The sequence below is a fragment of the Botryllus schlosseri genome, chromosome 8 (genome assembly GCF_051294905.1).
Source record: "Botryllus schlosseri isolate E-star chromosome 8, Bs_hap1, whole genome shotgun sequence".
NCBI classification, from domain to species: Eukaryota; Metazoa; Chordata; class Ascidiacea; order Stolidobranchia; family Styelidae; genus Botryllus; species Botryllus schlosseri.
The window spans coordinates 13,446,967-13,471,849 of NC_137243.1; the positions used below are offsets into that span (position 1 = coordinate 13,446,967).

Genomic DNA, 24,883 nt, shown 5'->3' on the forward strand with positions numbered 1-24,883 from the left:
ATTGAGTCAGTACCAACATTTTTCCTCTCGCATGTATCCGCGGATACCAGTTGTACTATCAAGTCTTTGGTCTGACTAGGCTAGGACTTGAACCCACGACCTACCAATCAAGATACTGGATGCTCTACCATTACGTTGTCGTGTTGGTGACGAAAGAGGTGAAGATAAATATGACACAAGATCAAATACTTACCACATTGGACTACAGGGCAATCACAGTCATCTCGTATGATATTTGTTGTTTGACAGGAGCCGCAGACAGTTTTATCTTCTTCGCAGTATTCAACAGGTATGATATCCGGACATATTTCTTCCGCCCAATCCTCTTTAGTAACGACGCACTGTACTTTATGGCAGGCTTTAGGCTCCCAAATTGTTCCATTCTGTAATACATGGGAATAGCGACACCTCGTAATACTGTCAAGGAACATTTAAAGATACCGGCACTCTTTCTCTGTCATCCTTTTCGCAGAACAATTCCGGTTTGCAATCCCACACATCGCAACAGTGTTCGGGTACTTGTCTTTTCTGCCTCAGATACTGACTGCGATTCATCCACGGAAATTAAATATTGCAGTATATATTTTGGTTCAGAACAGTTCAATCTTACACACGGCAGTTAACGCAGTTCAAGTCCGGACTCGGACATGGTTGTACATTGCTTTGAAGATAGAAACATCCATCTGGATCATGAGGATCTGGCTCACTAGTGCACGTGTAGTCGATGCAATCTTTCGTCCAATTAGTGCCGGGTACGTAGAATACGCCCTCGAACCGGCAATTTTCACACACTTAATGCAAATAAAGTTGATTTACTCGATAGGATGATCATACAAAACAAGAGGGGTAACTGGAGCGATAAATTGATAAGATCCGATTCCACAATAGCAACTGAGATGGATGCAGAGTACAGACAAGATAGACGCGTGTTCCCTGTATGTTGGAATTTGTTCGGGCTCAGGGACTTTTTGCAAATGCCCAGGACTATATATGCCAATACGAAATGCACTAAATGATTAGAATTGAATAACGGTATGATACTGGTGCATTGGTACTCACAGAGTTAGTACTCGGTAAACAAACAAAATTTACTAATTCGTTTTTTAAATGATTGAATGCATGAAGATAGCTAATCCTTGTGAAACATTGCATCGGTGTACGAATGTGTTGGGAAATTATCATGGTAGTCAAAGTGGAGTGTATTGAATACATAGCTATTGTTCTAATTTATTATAAAGACTGTAGTAAAATTATTTAGCTGTATAATTGAACGTCTTTCTTTTGCTTAGGTCGTTTAGGCTGTTCTAATCCAAAGTTCACACACAATTTTACGATACGTGATAAATTCGGAGTCTGACACCATCTGCCAGTGCATTACAACGGTAGCACTACGCAAATTGAGAATTACCACAAGACTTCCGTTCACAGTACTCCCCATCGTCATAGAAACAGCTCCTGGATTCATCGTTCACAAGTTTAAATCCGGTTTTACATTCTGCTATCGTTTCACATGATAATCTTTCTTTAGTCACATTGAAACACTGAAGTGGCGCCTGAGACAAATACAATTGTCATGTAAAATTTTGGAGCGTTGAAACAATTGCTTACATTGTATGAAGAGCAATGATAAGTATCATAGCAACCGAGAGATATATTTCCACTAGTCCATGTTTGCCCTGGCTCTTTGCCTTCCAAGATTTTGTCAGCAAACATACAGTGGTTGCATTCTGAAAATCATATGCTTAAACATGCTGTAATGAAGTTTCTGTTGTACTGAGAATTTCTCATAGTTTGGAGGTGATTTAATCATCAAAATACCATACAACTATACCAGAAATTAATTTATTATTAGTCAATACGAGATTATAAATGGTGTTAGAGTGCGCTTAAACAGGCAAATTCGAAATGAGTTGGTGCATTTCTTACTAGAATATATTTCTGAAACAAATACTTGATTTATTTCGAACCAGGTAATTTTGCATAGAATAAAACTGCACAAATTTCAGGGATTTGTAGGTACAAGTTCTCTAAATCTCAAAGAATGGTGATTCAATGATATCAATGTAAGGCACACCTACCGCATCTAACTAGGATGTTGCACCCACATTCATTTTGTTCAATGACTGGCGTTTCATAGTCGTTAGGACATTTCTGTACATCTTTGCAGTGTTGTGGAATACAGACCTAAAAAGCAATTCAATAATAAAAACTGTAATATAATATTAGCCCGAGACTAACCTCCTTCGGACATTTGTCGACATCAATTTCAGAGGTGCAGGTACAATTGTAGCATGTGGCAGGCAACTTTTCCACACGTGTATAGGATGTTCCAATCTGATAAATGTAAAATTCACATACAAGAAAAATGGCTTGTACGTATAGCAAAATAATTCATATTACTGCGTATGTTGTATTCTGGTAATCATCCAAACATTCATCACAGTCACAATAATAACATGGCGACTTGCAGGCATCGGCAGACTCATTAAGTTTCTTTATAAAAGGTCGGGAACAGCTGATTGGTGGGCATTTCTTGATGTACTCTGAATGAGTTAGAACACTGTTATCATTCGCGTATCGACCTTGTAATCGAAACCCAAACTGACCACATCGATTCTGATCGCAACCACACGAATCTGCAACAACTTGTGAAATAATTTGGCATTCTCTGCAGCTCGATGGTTCTTGACAAATATCACTTGGGACGGGACAGTCTGTAACTTCCGAGCCATTGACACATTGTTGCCAACATCCGCTAGGACCGATGAATTCATCATCGATCTGTTTTTGTGTGATATGTTAACGATGGATTGTACAATCAGCTGTAAGGTCTCACCTCAAAAACCTTGACTTTCCCATCAATTGTTACACGACATTCGCTGTGGCAAACTGGAACACAAAATCTACGAGTTTGAATTATTCGACTCCATTATATTCATAGCTAGATATTGTGATAAACACAGACATACAGTCATTGGTTGGTAGCAAAATAATTTTACTGTATTGGACTACTCATCCAGATGTCCGCTAATTGGAATGTATCAGTCGTTTAGTTGTTAGACCACTTATTTTTTCTTAAAATTTGTCACATGAAAACATAGTTCATGGATTGATTTGAATCCCCGTATTATTACACAACAAGGGAACTGTTTGCGAGTTGCAGCCTTTCGCAGTGTTATTCATCAAATAGGAATGCAAAAATTAGGAGGCAGTTATATACTCTTGAATGTACATATTGTACAAGGTATTGGTAGGATGAATATCTAGGACACATAATCCCAAAAAACCTCTGAAATTTCATTTTCGAATTCCCGTTTCAATAGTCAGAACCTACTTAAGAAGATTGTTACAGGCACTAGAGCAGCAGTTTTCAAATTGGGGGCGTGAAAGCATCAGAGGGGAGACGCGAAGCCGCTGCAGAGAAATTAACAACAATGGCAATAATCCTACTAATTATATTTCGATTCATAATTGCATCGTACCATGCACACAGTAATGCTAGATTTCGACTGATACCAAACCTTGCACTAATCATAACTCATAAGATGTTCCTGGATGAAGTGTAACTGGTAATTGTTGTGCCAATGGTTTTTGATTTGGCTTTTGGTCAGGTATGTTTAAGCCAAGATCAATTGGGTTCATGGAGCGGATTAAGCACCAAAATCTCTAAAATATCATGTGCTACATGCTGCCATTGCACATGATAGGTTTAAAAAAATATTCATCTAGTAATTTTTTCCAACTTCATGACTATTTGCTCTGTGTATAGTCCGAATTTCATATTTGAGAAGTGTCTCAACAGCCATAACACTTATGATGCCACTAAACAGTGCGTTGGGATTGCAAACATTCTGGTTGATCTCTTAAATATTTTTTGATGTGACGATAAGGGGGGTGCTAATTTCTTTGCTATCATCAAGGGGGGCATGCCGAAAAAAGTTTGAGAACCGTTAAGTGTTTTTTTAAGTTTCAATTTTTTGAAGTTTTGTACTGGAAAACTATAAAAAATGAATGTACGGGCGAAATATATTTGTTTGGGAACTTCATCCACCAACATATACATCACTATGTCATGTCATCGCATTATCATATCAAATATACTTACCGCACTCATATGTTTCACAACAATCATCCTCATTCATCAAGACGCTGGTCAATCTTTCGTTATAGCCACATTCTGGTTTTGGTGGGCATGTGATGTTTTCATGGTTTTGTGGCACAAAACAGCCAGTGGAATCGCGAGCATTCGCTTCGCACGTAAATTTCAAGCATTTTTTCGTCCACCGCTCTCCAACCTTCGACATCAATTTTGATATTAATCATGTCACATCATGAAATGGCAAAAACAACCATACCGGTTTTTCACTCCTTTCATTAAGCTCATTGTAATCGTAACAGCAGTCACATTCTATGAAGAAAGAATACTTACTATATCAATCAAACATTGCACATGATTCCAATGTAGCACAGTCTGCAATTGACTTGGACAAGTATATCATTTGAGCACACACTTGACCCGGCACTAATATTTAAGAATCCTGAATCGGCCGACAAGCTAATATCTGAGCGAAATCCAAATCATGATGTGTCTCAGCTTACTACTTATATACTAAAGCATAGTTCAAGCTAATTATAGCTTTAATACTAGAGAGCAGATAGTATACGGTACATTATCTAAAAAAGAGCAGTGGTACTAGTTTTCCAAGTTAGTGTCATATAACCTACCGCATTCTCCCCATGGGCAGCAATCTCCAGCTCGAGTTTTGTTCACCCAAACATATCCCGGTTGGCATGTGGGGACAGACGTATTACTGCAATTTGCCTGTATCCGTGTCACAACGGGACATTTCGAATCGTTGAATGTATTTGTAGCATCAGCACAAATATCTTTGTAACAGCAATTGGAATTCTCTTCCGATTCGCACCATTCATTTCTCTCTCCAGGCTGGTGAATCAAAAATTATGAAATTCACAATAACACGTCATCAAATCAAGCTTTTTACCAGAATATGCTTCATGAATGTCCCTACTCCGTTTTCAGTCAGTGTGCACACCTCACAAACTGAAAGCAAATGCCCAAATTTTAAAAGGATTTAGCAATACTAGCACCTTCATATCGAGATTGTGTTTAAATTAAGACATCAAAGCCTGCTAGGTACTATACTAGGCCTAATAGATTTTATCAGGGTTGTAACCAAGTCACAAGGCTCCAAGTCACAAGTCAATCTCACTTTTCTAGTTTTGAGTCGAGTCAAGTCCAGTCAATTTCAATTCACCACCGATTCAAGTCCAAGTCATCAAGCAGAGGGTCGAGTCCGAATCATGGTATTATGACTCAAGTCCATGTCCAAGTCATTGTGTTGACTGCTCAATTTCCAGTTAAACCCACTTTTTATAACTCTGTTTGGTGATATTGAATGGTTCGCATTTATAATATACTAATTTTCCTAACTTTTAGTGGTTTCGTGTCACATTTTCAAGTACGAGTACCAATAGACAAACTCCCAATAGTGTGATTACTTAACTATTCTTCAACATTACAATGAAATGTCGGTCTTGGCCGTCTGAGTCTCGAGTCATATGACTTGGTTCGATTCATGTGCGATGACTCGAGTCCAAGTCGATTCAATACACAGATTGACTCGAGTCGAGTCATTTCCGTATTTTAGGAAAATGACTCGAGTCAAGTCGAGTCATCAGAAAATCATGACTCGAGTCGAGTCATGACTCGAGTCATTACAACCCTGGATTTTATCGCCAGCAAACATTAGAATCCCTAGACTAGGCTGTCTTCAATAAATGACGATATCTATTGACGATAAAAAATGATGTCCGATTTTGAAATTGTTTAACGTATAGAATATTTGAGCAGCTTCTTGGAGGTACAGAACTTCAATATACAATTGAATAGTACATTCATATTGAAATGAACCTGAATATTTTCGGCTAATCGTCAGCAACTAGTAGAGAATTCAAAAGAACAGCGTATATCAACAATCGTAACACAAAATGTGACGTCACCAGCACGAAATGTCGAATACGAGAGCGTTTAATGTACTATTTTAGATGATACACGTTTTGTTGACACAGCCTTGGCTGGTGTATTTTGATAAAATTATAGAATATTGTAAAGCAAACAGTCAAAATCAATATGTTACAATTGTGGCATGGTACCAATGGCATTCCGATATTTGCTGTTTTGTGCACCGTCTTTGAATCTATAGTTCAATGCCTCTACTTTTATTGGTAACCCACTTCAATCACAACCCTTTTTGCCACCAAAATACAGAAATCCACATTTGAAGAGTAGGTGGCATACAGGGAAAGTATTGATATAACTATGCCAGTATACATGAATAGTTGTCAATGAGAAGGCTTTTTATTTGCTCAACCCCTGATTGTCGAGTGTACTGAGCAGTAAAGGCTGGGCTCTATGATTCGAGTACGTACTCAAATTTGAAGAGACTATAAATTGTAATTGTAATATTGGTGGGATGTTGCTGGTGGCAAGGCAGTTTATGAATCAGATTTTCTCTAAGACCATATACGTAATTTTTGTAACTCCATCGGTAATTTCTGTACCAGACCTAGATGGGCATTACATAAGCTTGACATTTTGACATTCTTTTATGGCCATAATATTTAACATTTTGGATCCTTGGTTGACCTTGGTTCCACATAATTTGCACTACACTAAAATTCAATAACAAAAATCAAAATTTGACTCGAGTAACATCATTGCCTATTTTGACTGATTATATTGTGTAATCCTGACAACGCAAGAATTGCTCACCACAATGATACTTTTCAGGACAGCATTCATCCCCCGTTGGCCGAGCTTGAAGCACTTCATGCTCCTCGCAAAATATTTCATCTATGCTTTGAGCACACAGTACTCGACTTTCTCTCTACAACAACAACGTGAAATGAAACATAAAGTCGAAATTGTATTTTGCATACCTGAATAAAACACTCAGGCTCTGTTGCCACTGGATGACTCTCGCAGGTGTAATCCACACAGTAGGTTTTAGGACCCATCTCTGGCACGGGAAGTATCCTGTTCAGGGAAGGTTCATAAAATTTCGGATCATTACACAATTCATCCGATGAACCCTACGGTATAACTTTTCTCCAAGGAGCATCTTCAGGAGTTTTTCCAGGTTCACACGAGTCATTTCTTTGCTTGCAGACTGAATTTTAACAATAATTTCACCCCAAATCAAATACAGCAATGTTGATGATTAATCCCACCATAGAAAATGAGAAATTTGCATTGGCAAGGTTGATGTTCAGCATGAAATTTTCATCATGGCATCAGTTTAATGAGATTAGGAGAGTCATCACAGAGATTTGTCTGTTCATCTGCCCATACTTAAGGTGTACTATAACCAGCTGCTGCTCAATAAAGACAGATTTAATCATCCACAATTACCAGCCGTATCCCATCTGTGGCTTACTCAATTTGCTCATACAGGATCATGTCTAGTACCTTCATTCTTAAATGTCGCTATGTTACATCAAATAACAGGTGATATTGTAGAATATATAATATACACGGGGATGACTTTCAAAGTATATCTTACAACAGTAAATCATAAGGATAAAATGTTAGCTCGTACTTAATTCGCATTCTCTACAATTCTTGCATTCAGCGGTTGTGGAATTCCAACAGTTTTGAATGTAATATCGATCATCATAGGGCTCAATTGGATATTCCTCCTCGCATTCATAGATTTCAACTGTTCCATTGTAGCAAAGGTCACCAGTGGTAGCAGCGGCGCACCATTCAACAAGACACGAATCCGTCTCGTGCGGGGAGTACACCGTCTGACCAGGCTGAAAGTTTTCGACGTTACGATTAGACGGTGTAGCCTACTAAAATTTCAAACTGCATTCCATGGTTTGGATTTGTGATGCCATAGTCCGCTGGTTCTACTTGACAGAATTCAGAACTCGAGAGCGTAAAATTAGATCCAGTCAAAGTGTAGTAGTCAAAATAAACTGATTACATAGCGCAAATACCGGAACCTACTTGTGAACTCATAAATATTATACTTAATTTCATAACAACCACCTTGATCATACTGCCGTAACGTGATTTCAATACAACTTATTTGAGGAGGCATATTGGTATTTACCGAATGCTGATCGAAATCAAGTAGAATAAGATAATCCAATTATATTTGTCACTAAATGCATTCAGCATATCAAGATACAGTGTTGGGCACTTCATGAATTATTTTTTGTTCTTGACATAACTGAATGAGATCATAACTTTGCTGCAATGTTCACATCATCGTTGACCCTATAGTGAAAACAAGAAAAAAGCAAAACTAACTAAAGAAACGGGAGTTATGATGGCATAATAACAGTTGAAATATTCTAAAATTGATGCAAATTCTCAAGAAGACCTGTATCTGCATGGAAGCACCAAACTCTGTCTTGCAAATATCACATTTTTCTAAAAAGAAATATAGAAAGATCAAAATTTAAACCTCTACCCGCCACCAGAATAGCAGACACTTACTGCATGTATGGCAAATGTTTTGACTTGAAAACCACGTACATTGCGTATTCCTTTCCGGTGCGGCAATGCATTTTTGAGTCATCTCATCAAGGATGTATCCCTACCAAATTTGATATTGTGAATTATATTATATCCATTCCATGCATATATGGAGTTAATTCTTACACTCGGGCACTTCGGAAAGCATCCTTCAACACACCATTGTGTATCCCGAGGTTGAAGACATTCGCAGCATGTGTCAGTGATGCAGGTAGCGCAAGGTCGGTAGTGCCACAAACATATGTCTTCGTCGTCATTATATTGTTCGCACATTATAGCTGAAAAACAGGAATAAATATTCGGATAGAGTTTACCAACATTTTCATAATTCAAACACCAAAAGATTGCTATACCTTGAAATGGTAGGAAGGAGTCGAAATCAGTTGGAAAAGTCTATCAATTTACTGCCACTATATAAAAAAAAACGGTCTTTTGAGGCAATATTCTAGCCTAGAATACCCGATATATCCACAATATCGGAAGATCCAAAAGGAAATAAAACTCTTCTGTACTTACGACATAAATTATTAGTTCTCCAGTTGATGGCTACTCCCTTGTTTGCACATACATGTGCATAGTGTGCAATAGATGTGCAGAGACATTCACAGTCCCCTCCACTGTCACAGCCACAAGTGTCATACACGCAGATGTCAAAATACTCTCTAGGATCCACCTGAAGGAAATACATTTAGGAAGATGAAGGATATTGTCTGAAACCAGGTAACGTACCACAGAATGGCATTCTGCAAATGGTCCACGAACGTCGGTGATAGTATGACACTTTCTACCTGCCCAGTCCTTCCTTGACGGATCACTACAGGTAGCATTCGCTTGGATGAGCCATGTTGTGTCGGGACACATTTTGTTTTGTCCAATCAACTGAAATACACGATAAAGTAAGAACTATATCCAGAGGTGGTCAGCAGGGTTGTAATGACTCGAGTCACGATTTTCTGATGACTCGAGTCATTTTCTCAAAATACGGAAATGACTCGACTCGAGTCAATATGTGTATTGACTCGACTTGGACTCGTGTCATTACGCATGACTCGAACCAAGCCATATGACTCGAGACTCAGACGGCCAAGAGCGACGTTTTATTGTAATTTCAAAGAGTAGTAAACTATAACCACCCTATTGGGAGTTCGTCCATTGGTACTGGTACTTGAAAATGCGAGCAGAAACTATTAAAACTGAGGAAAATTAGTATATTATGCATGCGAACCCGTCGATGTCACCAAACAGAGTTATAACAGTGGGTTTAGCAAGACTTTATCTGGAAATCGAGCAGTCAACCCAGTGACTTGGACTTGGACTCGAGTCATAATACCATGACTCGGACTCGAACCTCTGCTCGATGACTTGGATTCGGACTTGACTCGGTAGCGAATTGAAAATGACTCGACTTGACTCGAGTCAAAACTAAAAAAAAGTGAGATTGACTTGTGACTCAGAGCCTTGTGACTTGGTTACAACCCTGGTGGTCAGTAAGGAAGTACTTCTACTTTTTCGAAGTACACAATAAGGCTTTGCCTGTAAAGGTTAAAAGGCTGGATGTGATACTTCAAAACTTGCAAAAAAAAATCCACAAACTGGTCGCGTGTAGCTTCGACACAACAGGTTAATCTGCAGTAGATATGTTGGTTTGGGATAAATGTTACAATCTAGTAATCTGTTGGTTTTCTGTTAATTGGCTCTCCAGATTACGAAGGAAATTAATAGTCCTCATGAAATTTGTTTGTACTCAACTCTACTAACATCTCACACATATCTCTATATGAGAATCATAAAGACTTCAGCTTCTAAACTGACAGAATAGCATAATGGTGAAACGTCCGGCTTCTCAATAGGTGGGTTGTCGGTACATCCACGATCAAAGACATGATCATTAAATCTGGTATCCGTGGCTTCCCCATTTAGCGTTTATCATTCTGAAATAGCATGGAGGGGTGGTACAAGACTTAAATGCCTTACAAGGCTATTTCTACACTGTGATTGTCCAGCGGCATATGTACATCATGCACTCATGGTATGCATAATGCATATGCAGTATGCACAGATCGTGTGTTTGTATATCATGAGACGGTGTATAATATGCCACAAGGACAAAAATATAAAAAGTATTCGAACTATTCCAATACCTTCCAACTATTCCCAAATTGAACTACATCTTCAGTTTTCAGGCCAGTTGATTCCGTAAAATCATTTCCATCAACTCCGTCAAAGTTGCCACAGAGTCCACACGTTTTTCCCTGTTTTGTTAAAATATCAAGTTGGTCGAAAGACACATTTTGACAGAAATGTTGAATATTGTGATGCAGACCTGAAATTCTTCTGTGAGTCGAATGTATACCCTTGTACCATTATCCCATAAAACGGTCAATCCGATGCATGTTTCGATCACAGTGAAAAGTCCTTTCTGCTTTATGACGAAGGTATCTGCTGCGCTATGATCTGTGTACCCGGTGATGGCACCAGAGCTTTCTCGGTGGATCTGGGAAGCCTTTGCTCCACCAATTTTTTCAATAATAGCCTCTTTGTCTTGTTGAAGTATTATTCGTTGATTCTGCATGCATACCATTACATGAATTAAATATTATTTGGTTGAGAAATGTACACTTCTCGCAACAGCAGAGTGCTGTGGTCTTGATCCTTGCATGCATTTTGAAATTATATTAATGTATTCATAGTCGAACCAATTGTATTTGTATTTACCCTGTCTGCAATTGCAAGGGTAAGTGCCCAGTGAAATGCATCAGAACATTGTGATCAAACACTAACCTTAGGCTACTGATATAACAAGAATATGCAAATGTACGCCATGCGCATTGGGCAGTTGCACACTGAATGAAAAATAGCAGAAGATATCATAAAACAGATATTGGATAAGCAATACAATGAAGTGGCCCGTGTCAGTAGACAAAATACATATGTCAACACTTGCTGCATTATCCTCTGTTACGATAAATCGTCCCGAACTCCTGAATAAATATAATGCTCTATGCTTGTCTGAAGCAGACCTTACCTTCACAGATATTATGATAGACTTGGAGCAAGTCATACCAGTGGAGCCGCACCGTTTGTTACTTGTGACAACGCTGAAGAGTCCTTGATGTGGATTATTTGCACAATAGTCCTTAAAACAGAATATTACAGTGAAAAGCAGAATACTTTTAAAAGAGATGGAAAATTTACAGTTGAAAGGATATATTCACAGTCGCCTTCAAAATCATATCGAAGTCCGTCGAATGATTTGTAATGTGATGCTCCAACTGCTGAGCACGTACTTGGACAGACCAGGTTTGTACTTTTGAATACTCCACCAGAGCAAGTGCTGCAATGCAACAGTATACTTCAAAAAATTACTATAAATTATCATTTCCATGAGTTAGGGTGATTAGGTTTTGTTGATCAGGTAGGCATAAAGGCATGAATTTTGTGAGTTTGGGAAATAACACTCACAAATATACATCATTCAAAACTTAGTGCGAAGTTACTGTAAACCAGGGGTCACCAACACGCGGCCCTCGAAGTCATATTTTGCGGCCCGCGGCCAGATTTGAGATTCCGGAAGAACATTTAGTTAAGCATTTTGTAATGCTGAAATTGATTTCGGTTTATAAATAATGTTGTTGTTCTTCAAAATATGCTATTCGCGTAAGCCCGACATGACCATTCCTCACTAGCTGATACGGCCTCGGCGATGGCAATAGCTTTCCATGAAAGTAGAATTATTTGATATTATATGCAATGGCGCAGACACTGCCAAGACCGAGACGCTTAGATAACAAGTTATGTGGCTACTCCACAAGATCAAGCTTCACGACGAGATACAAGTAGCTAACCCCAATATCGACTCTTTGATCGCTGAAAAATATTTTCAGGTATCATGCGCAGCTCAGAGCTCAGAATAGAATGAAAGTGATGATTGTAAAAGTGATTATTGTTATATTTGCATTTCTTTAATAAAAGATTATTTCGTGTGGAAATTATGGCTATGCCCGTCGCCCATGTTAAAGACAATAGCAATGTACTGATGTAGTTTTAAAATGTGATTGTTAAACTGTGTGGCCTCATTTATCTCGATATTGAATTCATGCGGCCCGTGGCCTCCACGTAACTTGAAAAGTGACCCCCAACCCGTTTTGAGTTGGCGACCCCTGCTGTAAAGACATACCGTAATTTAATTGTTACACAAACCACTGACACTCCATAGACCAGGGGTAAGCAAACTTTTGAGCTCGCGGGCCGCATTCAACATTTGAATCCATTCTCGGGCCGCACTATATAAAATGAGGATACTAAGCCAAAATTCAATAATTATTATTTGATTATAAAGTGAACGAAAACATGAAAATAATATATCTGTATTTGTATATTTAAAACAAACCAAATATTGATTTGATAATAACGTACACGAGTTGGAAATATTGACGAGAATTTAAAAGCTGGTCGTCCTCATGGTCAAAATTGAGGACGACAGTCGGTTGTCCCGATTCTCAGAACTGGATGTAAATTTGAGTCTGTGAGCAGCGATCTGTTCATAGATTTTCTGATTGGACTTTTGGTTTAACTCCAGGACACACAATGCTGACAGCATCATAACTATTTAATTTAAAATACAATTCTACTTCTTCAGAGACAAAGAGCGAATCTATCTAACACACTCGCTAATCGGTTTTCCAAGTACATGTACAACACTAAAATAATAAACTTGCTCGTGTTGCCAATCTAAAATCACACTCGTGTTACGAATTAAGTCATTTACGTTTCACCTCCTGTTTCTGTGATGTTTAGCAATTGAAACCTTTCAAAATGCATGGGCCGCGAGACCGGGGCTATCGCGCCATCGATAAAATATATATATACTTACTATGGTAGGAATATAACTTATCATTATCATGTTGAAATATATTAGGAAAAAGTTTAATCAATAAGTAGCCTACAAACAGTAATCTGATTTTTTGCACACATTTGATCAAATATTTTTACAACGTTTCTTCAGGCTTTCGTGGGCCGCACAAAACGGGCCGTAGTTTGCCCATCCCTGCTATAGAATATAAAGTGATATATCTAGTGGAGCACAATTAGACTTACATTTTGTTGCAATCATCCATGATCCAATCACCATGTTTGATGTATTTTTCCCCATTAAAGCAGCTACATTCCTCTTTTATAACGCAACTGCCATCATTTGCCCGATAAAATCCCGGTTTGCAAGCACAGCCTGGCGTGAACAAATAGCCTACTTATTGGATATGCAGGATTGAATGCTCAAGAACTCAAATTTACTCACCAGGAACACATGCGTCAGGTAAACATATTTCTTCGGGATATTCACAACTCGCTTCACATGCCGCTCCATCAAAACTGTTTGCGTCATCGCAGGAATAGTACTTTTCATTCTGATGCGAACAAGTAGTGGTTGCATCTGGCAAAGGTAGAGGGAGAGATGAGAGATGTGATATGCAGAGATTGATCAAACGAGGAAATTTCGGACATCTGATTTCAAGTATTAGGTCCATGAGCAAGTATTAAATGTAATTAAATGTGACCAACAAGATAGCGTAATGGGTGAACGTCCAGAGTCTTGATCGGTGTCCCCGGCCGGGTCAGACCAAAGACATGATGATTTGTAAAACTGGTACCGTGGCTTCCCTGGTTGGAGTTCAGCACTTCCGGGATTGACTCAGAAAGATTTACAAGGCTATATCAGCACCTTCCTTGTCCAGCAGCATATGCTGATCATGCACTCATTGTATGCATATGCACAGACCGCGTGTATGTATATTGTATATGACATGAGTTGATGTATATTCCGCCAAAATTTAAATGACACAATCCCGGTTTCTAACATGAACCAGAAAATCACATCCAGCAAGTTTGGTAACCAGACCAGAGTTTCAGATGTATGTATGCATGTATGTATGTATGTATGCATGCATGTATATATGTTTGGTTGTATGTATGTATGCATGTATGTATGTATGTAATAGGTTTGTTTGTTTGTTTGTTTTGGGGTATTCATGGTGTTTGTCGACTACTATGGTCATTTACACCAGGCCGATATTCTTCTTATTTTTTCGTAACTGCCGACTTATAGCACGGCCCACCTCTAGGCTTTTGTATATGTAATAGGTACTTATGAATGTAGCTTGAATATTCCCAATGCGTTTTGAAAGGCTTCGTAGGCTAACGCTTATGCTTTTTGCCATAATATTTAACATGCCTTGTTACGACTCATATTAATCATCATACAAAGAAGAGAGGATTATTGGCCTTACTTTTCGAGATGCATTCCATCATTCCACGTTCACATTCACTGAAATAAATATGCTTGTTTGTCAATCGAGTCATATTGCTGCTGGATACTCTACTCACGAAAACAATTATTATCAAACAAACTCTAAATTAATAAGGGCGCTTTAAACAGACATGCAGCCAAGACGTAATGCAAAATTTAAAAATATGAATACGCAGCAGTCTTGGCTTGATGCCATAATGTCAATTATACATATGCTGGTTGAAGCAAAAGAAACAGATTAAAGAAGTTCTGCCTGTCATATTGTGACTAAAGTGAGGTGAGTAGCCTGCTTGTGTGTAATTCAACATTATTGACACAGCTACAGATATAGGCTACTATGGGACTTGGGACATTTATCATATAAAAATCTCTGTAGTTTGCAGAGGTGGTCAGTAACGAAGTACTTCTACTTTTTCGAAGTACTCAAGTAGTTTTCCTCTACTTCTGGTACTTACTCAAGTAGGTCTGATTTTCGTTACTTCTACTTCTACTTCGTAATATTTTGTGATCTACTTACTTACTTTTCGATATTTTCAGTTTGTCAAGTAGAAGTAGTTCAATCTTCCAATCAGGAAGATAGCCTGAGGAATTTCGGGGCTGTTTTCACGGCGTATCAACATTTAATTTTCATAAAAGTTTAGTAAAGCCCAGAATTTTAGCATACCACCTTTGAGCATTTCTGGACTAAAAACATGAAATACATTTTAGAAGAAGTATTTATATTTCACTTTCAATTCCCAGTGTCATGTACTTTGAGTTATAATTATTATCGGTTCTTTTGTCTTGATAACATACATGTTGAAGGAAAAAAGCAAATGGAGTAATGCCTTTAATTTAAGCTACACAATATGGCATTTTTACGGTCCACCATATTTTTTATTAACGTTTACTAATCGCGCAAAGTATTTACACCATATCCTATGCAACTTCTCCGTATTGCTCTTCGACTAAACTACGGGCCTTATAATATGGGGAATGGCGCTATACCATGCTATTTTCTGAAACGTGCTGTTCGAGAAAACGGAGGATTAGAATCGCATTTCCATATCAATACTATCATTTTCATCCCATGATGTGGACGAATACTTATGCTATCGAAAATTGGATACCTGCTGGTATGCATCAATACGAATCATGCTCGTCACCTATCGCATATAGCTCAATTTGCACCTTTTTAAAATCCATGTGAACGAATTAGGATCGTTTTCATAACTACTTACTTACTTGAGTACTTTTAAAGTCAGTCAATTCTATTTCTACTTCAAGTAGTTTTAGGTTGCCTATAGAAAAAGTATTTAAACTCGTACTTGAGTAGATTTTTTCGTCGCTACTTCTACTTCTACTTGAGTAGATTTCTTGACTACTTTGACCACCTCTGCTAGTTTGTTATGTAAAACATACGAGACTGGATCAAGTAAACAGGATTTCTCCACAATTTTTTTAACGAGCACAACGTCGAAAACGCAACACTCTTTTAGCGAGTGGATCAACATAAAAATCATAAACTAATTTCACACCACAGTAAGATAATTGAAATTAACACAAGAGAAGTGTAAATAATAAAGGTGTGTTCATATGCTAACCATTCCATATCATCGATCCATGTGGTCCCAATTTGGTACCATGTCCCTTCAAATAAACAAGGACACTCATCTCGTCGAACACATTCACCTAATATTAAACGCGAGAGGTGAGTTTGTTATTACTAATTTTTTCTCACTCTCACAACCTTTGTCATTCTCATAATGTCCTTCCGGGCAGAAGCAACCCTTGTGAGTTGAATCCTTGCATAAGTTTGAAAATGATGAGCAGGATGAAACACATTCGTTTGAGACTCGGTACACGGATGGTTCCTCGCAGTGGATGCCTAGCATGATAATTATGCACATGACAGCTGACAGGTCACTGGTCACCCACAGAATTCTTACCACATTCTCCAACAGCTGTCAAAATAACGTCTAATTCAGAAGTTGCCCTTGCCGAGCATGCAGCGAAAAATCCAGCCTTTATAGAGCAAGCGTGAGCCTTTCTGTCTTTTGAAGTAGACAAGTGACAAACGTCTTCCCTGCAATTGGTTGCTTGCTCCAAATATCTGGGGCAATTTGTGAAAGACTCAATCACATTGCAAATCGCAGTTGCTGCGGGATCTAAAATTGTAATTAGGATATGTTTTCAAGAAGCAACAAGTGATATGCAAGCTTGTATTACAGGGTCAGGACTTTCAGTCCAACAGACAGGAGCTGTTTCTATTCGAAACATGATTGAATCCTGCCTCAAGCTTTTCCAAAACATCTATATCTGGACAGGATTTTGGATGATCAATTTGGTTACTTTTTCTGCTTTGGATTAAATTTCCTGAACCGCTTTTTTAAATTGCATCATACCTTTGGAGCATCAAATCCCAAAACTGCCATTTCTCTGTCTAGGTAAGCAGTGTTATTTAATCAATTGAATTAATATCTAAGACGCAGTTCTACCATGATTCCAGTTCTGCTTAATCAGATTGAATCACAAATATGGTACATAGCATTCTTAATCTGTAATTGTATAGTTAGAATAGGGGAGTTTGCTGCGAGAGAGAGATGGCGTTGGAGTGAGCGTTGAAGAGAGAAAAGTAGTGTGAAAGAGGGCGAGGTTTGATGGATGGTATGGTGCAATGAATGCAGTCCTCAAATCAATATTCAAGTTTATTACCGCCAGTCACATATTCAAGTTATTATATTGTTAAGCTGATATTTATCACTAAATATCACTAACAACAACACCATTATTAAACTCAAGGCAGGATCTTTTCTAAAAGAACTTTAGGGAAGAGGGTGAAATGAGTTTGAATGCTACATATTGGATTTAATATTCCAAGTGCATGATAGATATTTTAGAATATGATTTTTTCACGTTTCGACGCCATTACCAATGATAATCCAAGACATTTGAAAACCGTATAGCAATGGCTCAGATCACATGGCTTGTCTTGAATATTTATTCGTTTTTTCCTCAACTTTCCCGTCTCTTTGATAGCATGTCACCATTTCAGCCTTAGTAAATGATGTATTTATTGTGACGTCATGATGAATCATGTAGCGATTTTTTATGATCCAATTTTTTCCCAGCAACTTTATGGCCTACTCAGCGAACACCTGGTAACGATATTCCAGATATGATCAAGAATCCTTAAGGCTACTAAAGTATAGAATCAGAAGAAATCCTATATATTTCTACTCAATTGAAAGTAGAAGTAGTCATTTCCATGACAAACCAAGCTTACTTCAAGTAGTAGAAGTAGGAAAGGTTTGAAGATTGGTCAACGTCCTATTTAAGCAAGTAGCTAACAAGCATTACCATTTGAGTCAGCAGTACAGATAGACCAAACTTACTGAAGTGCTGAAACACTTCGTTACTGACCAACTCTGCTAGATTGCTGATTTACACAGTAAGTTCCTACTCACCACATTCGCTCCTGCTGTAAACAGCGGGGACATAGCCAACGCACGTTCTATCAGTTCTCCAGTTGGCAGCAAATGTGTACACACTTTTCGCCTCGAAAGATGATTGCAATTGGAAGTCGTCCGACTTTTTGCCATTGAAATTACCCGCGAGACCCATCAACCTGCCGGCGTATTCGCGCGAGACTTTAACGACGATAGAAGCAACCATGTCGTACAAGATCTGGACACCCTTTCCTGGTATCGTGAAGAGAACGCTTCCTCCGATTTTCTGGATGTCCGGAAGTCCTGTGAAGAATATGTAAGCAATGTGCAGATGCAACATTAGAATAAATGATATATCATGCTATTTATATACAGAGGTGGTCCAAGTATTCAGCAGTGTTGCTTGAGCGGTAGTAGAAGTAATACTGTAAATTTCTACTCAATTGAAAGTAGAAGTAGTTATTTCCGAGAGATGTAGAAGGAGCAAGTAGCAAATGAATCGGAAGTGGCTACAAGAAAAAGGCAAGATGAATCTGAGTCGCTGACGCGAAATGACTAATGGCACTAAAAATATGTGCTATCCTCTAATCTAAACTATATTGAGATAACGTTATACAGGGGCTATTTCACTCGGTTCTTACGAATTTCACTCATAAAAACAATGCTAAGTCGACTCAAAACTACTTCATACTTTTCAGAATCCCAAGTGTAAATAGTAAACCTTCAAGTGGAAGTGGAGTAGGCTAGTTGGAAAACATAGCTTATCAGGGATAGCAATAACTCCAGCTATAGACGTCCTTGCTTAGTACAGCGTGAAATGAAAAAATGACATGAACCAAAGGTCACTGTTGATTGCATTGTGCAGTGGATATTGTACAATGTACAAAGTGTACATTCTCACCAGACGTAATCGGCAAACTCAACCGTTTGCCAGATTTCATAACGTGGCCATTTCGATTCAGGGTGTATTCAACGTGCGCGTTGCCTTCCTTGACTTGAATTATCGGATACTTGTAAAAAACTCCGCCATGCTGAGAAAATGAGTAGATAAATCACGAAAGGGTCTCGACGCGACTAGGCCAAATAGATTGTGTAACCTCCTCAAACGCAATCAGGACTTGAAAATCGCCGTTTCTGTCGTGGGTGAGGACATGACTACACGTGTCCTGGTACTGGTACACCGTTCCGTCAAACGAGACGTAGTGGAAACTCCCAGTCGCTTCGGCGACTCCAAGACAAGCCTTCTCTGTGCATTTCCAATGGCCGGCTTCACACGTGCTGAAAATTTCCCATGCGATGAATAAATAATTAGGCTACAACAATTCGATTTCGCCGATCTACATCCGATTATATCTATATTAAGCATTTGGCAGTCTTTCAATAGGTGAGTACTGAGTAGGCTACTGAGTAGCCACTGAGATCGCAGCCTCGCTGTATTTATGGTTGTGGGCCAATTCTCACCATGTGTTATTGCATTCCTCGAAGATTTGTTCCCCGGGATCAAAATACAATCCATTGGCTTCGCACTGACAGTGTCTCGATTTCACACAAACGCCGTCCTGTAGGTAGGTTCCTTGAAGCATAATGGAATATGATGGCTAAGCGACGTCGCACGACAAGGTCATGACTCGTGAGACACCGAAAACTTACCTTTCACGCATTCGCATCCGGGCAAGCACCTATGCGATCCACAAATGTTAACCGTCTCTCGGCTACTATGGGCTGCGCACGTACGAGAAGAATCGACACATTCGCTCCATTGCATTCCTAACCGGCATCTTTCAACTGACATGACAATGAGCGACATGTATGACATGCGCGAGACGTAGCACAATCAGTGAAAAGTAAATACCCATGAGTTTGGTTCATAGCCCTTACCGCAGTTTGCTAGCGAGCGCCAAGCTCCAGGACTGCCGTAGTTGAATGAGCATTGCCTTGAATATTCCGTAAGGAGGTCACACAGAATATCGTCACGTGTCTGAATATCTTCCGTACACACGACGAGGAGACAGTGTTTATAGAAGCTGCTAGGATTCACGTAGGTTACGCAATCACGGAACGCATTGCTGATTAGAACATTGCAAACTCGATGAGTACTCTGTAGAGACATGCAAACATGATGTTAGGTATATATGAAGCGATTGGGTAGTACGTAGTAGCCGAATATAATTCATCTTAAACTTGAAAACGGTCCTCACGTCTAGAATAAGACATGTTTCGATAGATGCAGTAGGGTTGACAATCGACTCGTCTATACATTCCAGGCTGTATCTCTCGATATCAGAGGGTGAGTGATTTTCTGTAAAATATTTGCGTTAATATGTTCATGTTCATTGATCATCCTACAATAAACCAAGTGACGTTATTATTCACCTCCAACATCATCATCTGCTTTTCCATTCTGATTTCCACACAAGCCGCAAGAGCTGAAAGTCTCAGGAACTGATATCGCAACGACGTGCCTTCGGACGTCAACATCCACACGAAACTCGCTATCGTAAGTAACGGACAACACGTTCGTACCTGCAGTTACTTCAAAGCCACTTTCGAAATATGGAACGGACCTGTTAAATATCAGCGTTAAAATTATTTACGTAGCGTCTAATAAAGCTCATATATTCACTCACACTACTTTTCCGTTGAATGTGACTACATCGGATACGAGTATGTCGGTTGCACCTTGTCTTACTCGCACATGGGATATTTCCGAGATGTTATTTCGCGTTATCCATGCCTAAATTTCATGAGCGCTTAATTTCCTCACATAGGTGCATTCTGCTGCGTGGTATAAATAGAGCAGCTCTGACTCCATCTTCGCTTCGAATTGCAATTCACTCGTACGCGGTAGGCGTAGTAGCCCTACTAGTACAATTTTATTATCATTCTTATCGATTCAAGATACCATAAATGCAATTATGCTGGTTTGGTCACAATCAAACTAATGATGCTGTGGCGTTGCTGAGATGATTCTGGGCCTCTCGATTTCTATCCAAGCCATGCCTGGATACATTATGTGTATAGGTGTATGGAAAGAAATGGCGTAAGGTGATGTATGAATCTCTGCCATATTTCTGCCGCGTTCGCCGAAAATATATCGATTCACTGATCAGATCATCAATATGAAAAAAAATTGGCTGATCATCTAGGAGTCGTTTCTAGGGTTTTCATGGGTGCTGATTACGAATATAATATTAGTTTTGCTAGATTAACTCTAGTTTAGAAGATATGTATGTATACCCCAAAATTACCGTATCTACCGCCTAAATATTTCATTTGGTAGAAAGTAAATAGTAGCTTTTTTTACTTTTATACTGCGCATATATATCTTATTTCCTATGAAGAACTCACATGTCGTCCTCATTAATTCAATAAATGTTAACATGACCTGATGCGAGCTACAATACTCATATGCGTATCATCTCATTTGACAATTTGACAATTTTCTGCTGAGCGAACACAAAGTGCGTATACCATCCCTAATAAACGATAAGTTCAAAGCTGGTATCTTTGATGTAACTCAGATTCCAATACCGATGAAAGATTCCAAGTTCATATTAAGAAAGGGGCTTACTGCGTGGAATTCCTTCTAGGATGTAGTAAATAAAACTTTTTGGAAGATCACAAAGCACCCAGCTACAAACAGTGCGTGGGTCCGAAAATTGGTATCTGCATATGGAGAACTTGGAGCAGATATCAAAGTTCACTCCCTGTTCAGTCATCTTGATATATTTCCTGATCATTTTGGTGATTAGAGTGAAGAGCAAGGGGACAGGTTCCACCAAAACAACAAAAGAAAGATATCAGTACGGATGAGATGAACATATCATGGCAGACTATTGCTATGGAACCTTTCGATAGACTGCACTAAATTGCCTACAAGCAAAAATCGTACAAGAAACAATTTTGTTTCAAGGTAAATTGTTAAAATTATATTCCGACTGAATATTTTGAATTAACAGTAGATGGTTGGCGTAAAACTGATTGAATTAATGCAATGTTATTTGAGTACTTAGGCTTATGATTGGAGTTTTTTTAGGTACTTACATGCTTTCCGCGAAAGTCCCCAACTATGGTAAATCTAATACCTCTAAATATAATGATGTTGCTGTATTTTGATTTAAAACAGTATTTAGTGTGTGAAAATAACAAGAAGATTGAATTTCTGAACTCTAGAATACGATTGCGCCTTTTTTATCCAGCCCATAATGCGAAAATATGAGATTTTAGTCAAAATAGCCCCATGGATTATCTCCAAAACCAGAGCCAATTTGAAAAAAACTAAGGTCATATTCGGAATCAGTGGCCTTCCGAACCCCCAAAACCCCTCTTACTTTGTCTGCCTAAAATATGTGTTGATAGTGGTGACAGCATGTAGCATAAAGACTAATAGTGCTTGACAATGCTGAGATGCTGAGCTATGTCAGTCGGCGAATTACGGGCTTCGATAACAACGGTACCAAACGTCAGATGTGATGTGTTCCTGTAGACATATCGGGTCGATCACATCAAAAAGTATTGGCCTACGCCCATATAGCCCATGCGTCCAAATGTCGCATATATTCAGAACTTTTCTGGTGTCTGAACCCCTATTCTACACCGGTATCAACACGCAAATACATGAACATTAAATCATACAGTGAGATTGCGCAGTGATTAGGCTTAAACGCAGAATATTTACCGAAAAGTTATCCATGTCATTGCACTGGCCCACAGCCAGAACCTCGCATTGCCCTTGAAAGATTGAGCTAGCACCATCCAGAGTTAGGATAGTGCCCTTACCGAAAACGACACAAGTATTTGAAGTAGACGCTGACGATATTCCCCATTGTGTCATCGGAACAGCGGACGTGTATGGATGCAAAGCTGTGCAAGAAACAAATAATAAGGATAATAAATTTAAATTTCCGCTGCCAATTAGCGAACTCTAACAATGAACAATTTCGAAAGAAACATTAATTCAAATACTGCTAGCATGAATATATTGAATACTTACTGTACTTGCAGCCGATACCAGCCCGTTCGCTGCCACATTGCGTCTCATCGTGGACGATAGATGCTGGATATAGTCCTTCATACATTGGGTCAGAACCTGACCCGTCTCCGCTCAAAACACTTGATTCGGAGTGCTGACGAGGCGAGTAAAGGCTAGAATAAGCGATGATTAAGCGCTTATAATTGCGGTACAGCATTTAATGAAAATACTTGAATGCTTCTTCACTTCGAGCAACTTCGGCAATACCTGAATCACATTCACAAATATATTGTTTTGGCCGTTTATGAACAAAATTAATTATGAATTCTTACCCAGAAGAAAAAGATTTATAAGTCCCATAATTTGCCGGCGACTCATCGAGTTGGTTTAGCAATTCGAATCTTTTCCGAAGCTTTATCAAATCACCATGGATGTAGTTTATTATGAAACGGATCACTATTTCAGGCTCAAGTGCACTGTATGCGGTTTCCAACCAAATGTTATATCAGGCATATGCTCTACACTTCCCACTAGTGCGAGGCGGATCGAAGTCCCTAGTCCAGTGCAGGGCTGGGCACAATGATTACAATCTGAATCGAGTATTAATTTTAATGATTCCAGTCGAGTAGTAAAAGATTGTCAAGAAGTGCAATGAAATCGGTATGGTCGAACAAATGCTCAAGTATCTTTAATGAGACGGATAACAGGCATTATGATCTTTGTGGTGGCATAAAAGATTCATATTTGAAGTTCTTTGAGATAGTACATTTTGTTGTGACGTCATAATGAGTGACACCCGAATACTCGACTCGAAGCGTAATACGTGATTCAGAATCGAATCACGCAAGTAGGCCTACTTGATTTTACCCAGCCCTAGTCCAGTGGCTGCCAAAGTGGGCGCCAGCGCCGCCAGGTATGTACAGTACACACATTCAAACGCATGTGTATTGTGCACCCAAGACGATGAAGATTGTCGCATACCGCGTCAAAACGACGTACGATGATTTAGAAGAGAAACTACTGTGTGCGATTGTTTTCACTGATTGTGTCTGTCCTAGATTTCGTACTAACATGTGACTCTGAAATAGCGTACATAACGTCTATCAGGCTGTCATTAAATTAGATCAACACAAAAAGCTTACGCGACGATGTAGTAGTGACTGCGCAATGAACCAAACAACTTTTGTCTATAGAAGGGGCGTTCGATACCACGTTTGCAGCCCAGGGGAGCGTTGTGTGCAGAAAGTTTGGGAAACACTGGCATATAGATATAGTTCGACTCCTATCGTGTATTTCAAAGCGGATGTGGCGAGATAGCGCAGTGGTATAATCCGCGGCTGCAACACCGATGGGTGCGGGTTCGAGTCCGACCGAGGTCGACTTCCGAATTCCGATACCTAAGTGTTGGAGGTTTACCTAGGCTCCTCCTCGCCACCTCATCCGCGTCAGCGGTGTCTTACAAAAGCCTAGAGGTGGGCCGCGCTATAAGTCGGCAGTTACGGAAATTAAGATGAAAATCGGCCTGGTGTAAATGACCATAGTAGTCGAAAAACACCATGAATACCCCAAAACAAACAAAACAAAGCGGATTCCGGCCCCAGCCGTATCAGAAA

At 39.1% G+C, this 24,883-nt stretch overlaps 1 protein-coding gene across 1 annotated transcript in view; it reads right to left on the bottom strand.

Annotated features, from left to right (window-relative positions):
* The window catches only part of LOC145444483 (mucin-5AC-like), a 28,882-nt gene extending 5,073 nt beyond the window's left edge, over nt 1-23,809 (bottom strand). Inside the window, exons 1-46 of the mRNA XM_080322472.1 lie at nt 23,603-23,809; nt 23,501-23,537; nt 23,292-23,443; nt 22,977-23,161; nt 20,926-21,032; nt 20,672-20,862; nt 20,497-20,597; nt 20,177-20,396; nt 19,949-20,083; nt 19,760-19,871; nt 19,396-19,576; nt 19,200-19,329; nt 18,317-18,601; nt 16,799-17,017; nt 16,600-16,737; nt 16,454-16,541; nt 14,851-14,888; nt 13,863-13,997; nt 13,664-13,793; nt 11,762-11,900; nt 11,592-11,702; nt 10,890-11,132; nt 10,708-10,818; nt 9,296-9,445; nt 9,083-9,239; nt 8,693-8,844; nt 8,528-8,627; nt 8,412-8,461; nt 7,620-7,836; nt 7,118-7,190; nt 6,961-7,057; nt 6,794-6,908; nt 5,004-5,062; nt 4,726-4,945; nt 4,356-4,408; nt 4,106-4,295; nt 2,837-2,889; nt 2,607-2,781; nt 2,401-2,543; nt 2,239-2,334; nt 2,079-2,184; nt 1,609-1,727; nt 1,409-1,553; nt 611-791; nt 442-544; nt 194-383 (exon numbers count right to left, since the gene is read on the bottom strand). Of these exons, the coding sequence (XP_080178598.1) occupies nt 194-383; nt 442-544; nt 611-791; nt 1,409-1,553; nt 1,609-1,727; nt 2,079-2,184; nt 2,239-2,334; nt 2,401-2,543; nt 2,607-2,781; nt 2,837-2,889; nt 4,106-4,295; nt 4,356-4,408; nt 4,726-4,945; nt 5,004-5,062; nt 6,794-6,908; nt 6,961-7,057; nt 7,118-7,190; nt 7,620-7,836; nt 8,412-8,461; nt 8,528-8,627; nt 8,693-8,844; nt 9,083-9,239; nt 9,296-9,445; nt 10,708-10,818; nt 10,890-11,132; nt 11,592-11,702; nt 11,762-11,900; nt 13,664-13,793; nt 13,863-13,997; nt 14,851-14,888; nt 16,454-16,541; nt 16,600-16,737; nt 16,799-17,017; nt 18,317-18,601; nt 19,200-19,329; nt 19,396-19,576; nt 19,760-19,871; nt 19,949-20,083; nt 20,177-20,396; nt 20,497-20,597; nt 20,672-20,862; nt 20,926-21,032; nt 22,977-23,161; nt 23,292-23,443; nt 23,501-23,537; nt 23,603-23,648 (6,178 nt within the window). The 5' untranslated portion in view covers nt 23,649-23,809. The remainder of the gene's footprint in view (nt 1-193; nt 384-441; nt 545-610; nt 792-1,408; nt 1,554-1,608; nt 1,728-2,078; nt 2,185-2,238; nt 2,335-2,400; nt 2,544-2,606; nt 2,782-2,836; nt 2,890-4,105; nt 4,296-4,355; nt 4,409-4,725; nt 4,946-5,003; nt 5,063-6,793; nt 6,909-6,960; nt 7,058-7,117; nt 7,191-7,619; nt 7,837-8,411; nt 8,462-8,527; nt 8,628-8,692; nt 8,845-9,082; nt 9,240-9,295; nt 9,446-10,707; nt 10,819-10,889; nt 11,133-11,591; nt 11,703-11,761; nt 11,901-13,663; nt 13,794-13,862; nt 13,998-14,850; nt 14,889-16,453; nt 16,542-16,599; nt 16,738-16,798; nt 17,018-18,316; nt 18,602-19,199; nt 19,330-19,395; nt 19,577-19,759; nt 19,872-19,948; nt 20,084-20,176; nt 20,397-20,496; nt 20,598-20,671; nt 20,863-20,925; nt 21,033-22,976; nt 23,162-23,291; nt 23,444-23,500; nt 23,538-23,602) is intronic.
* Between the last annotated feature and the right edge of the window lie 1,074 nt (nt 23,810-24,883).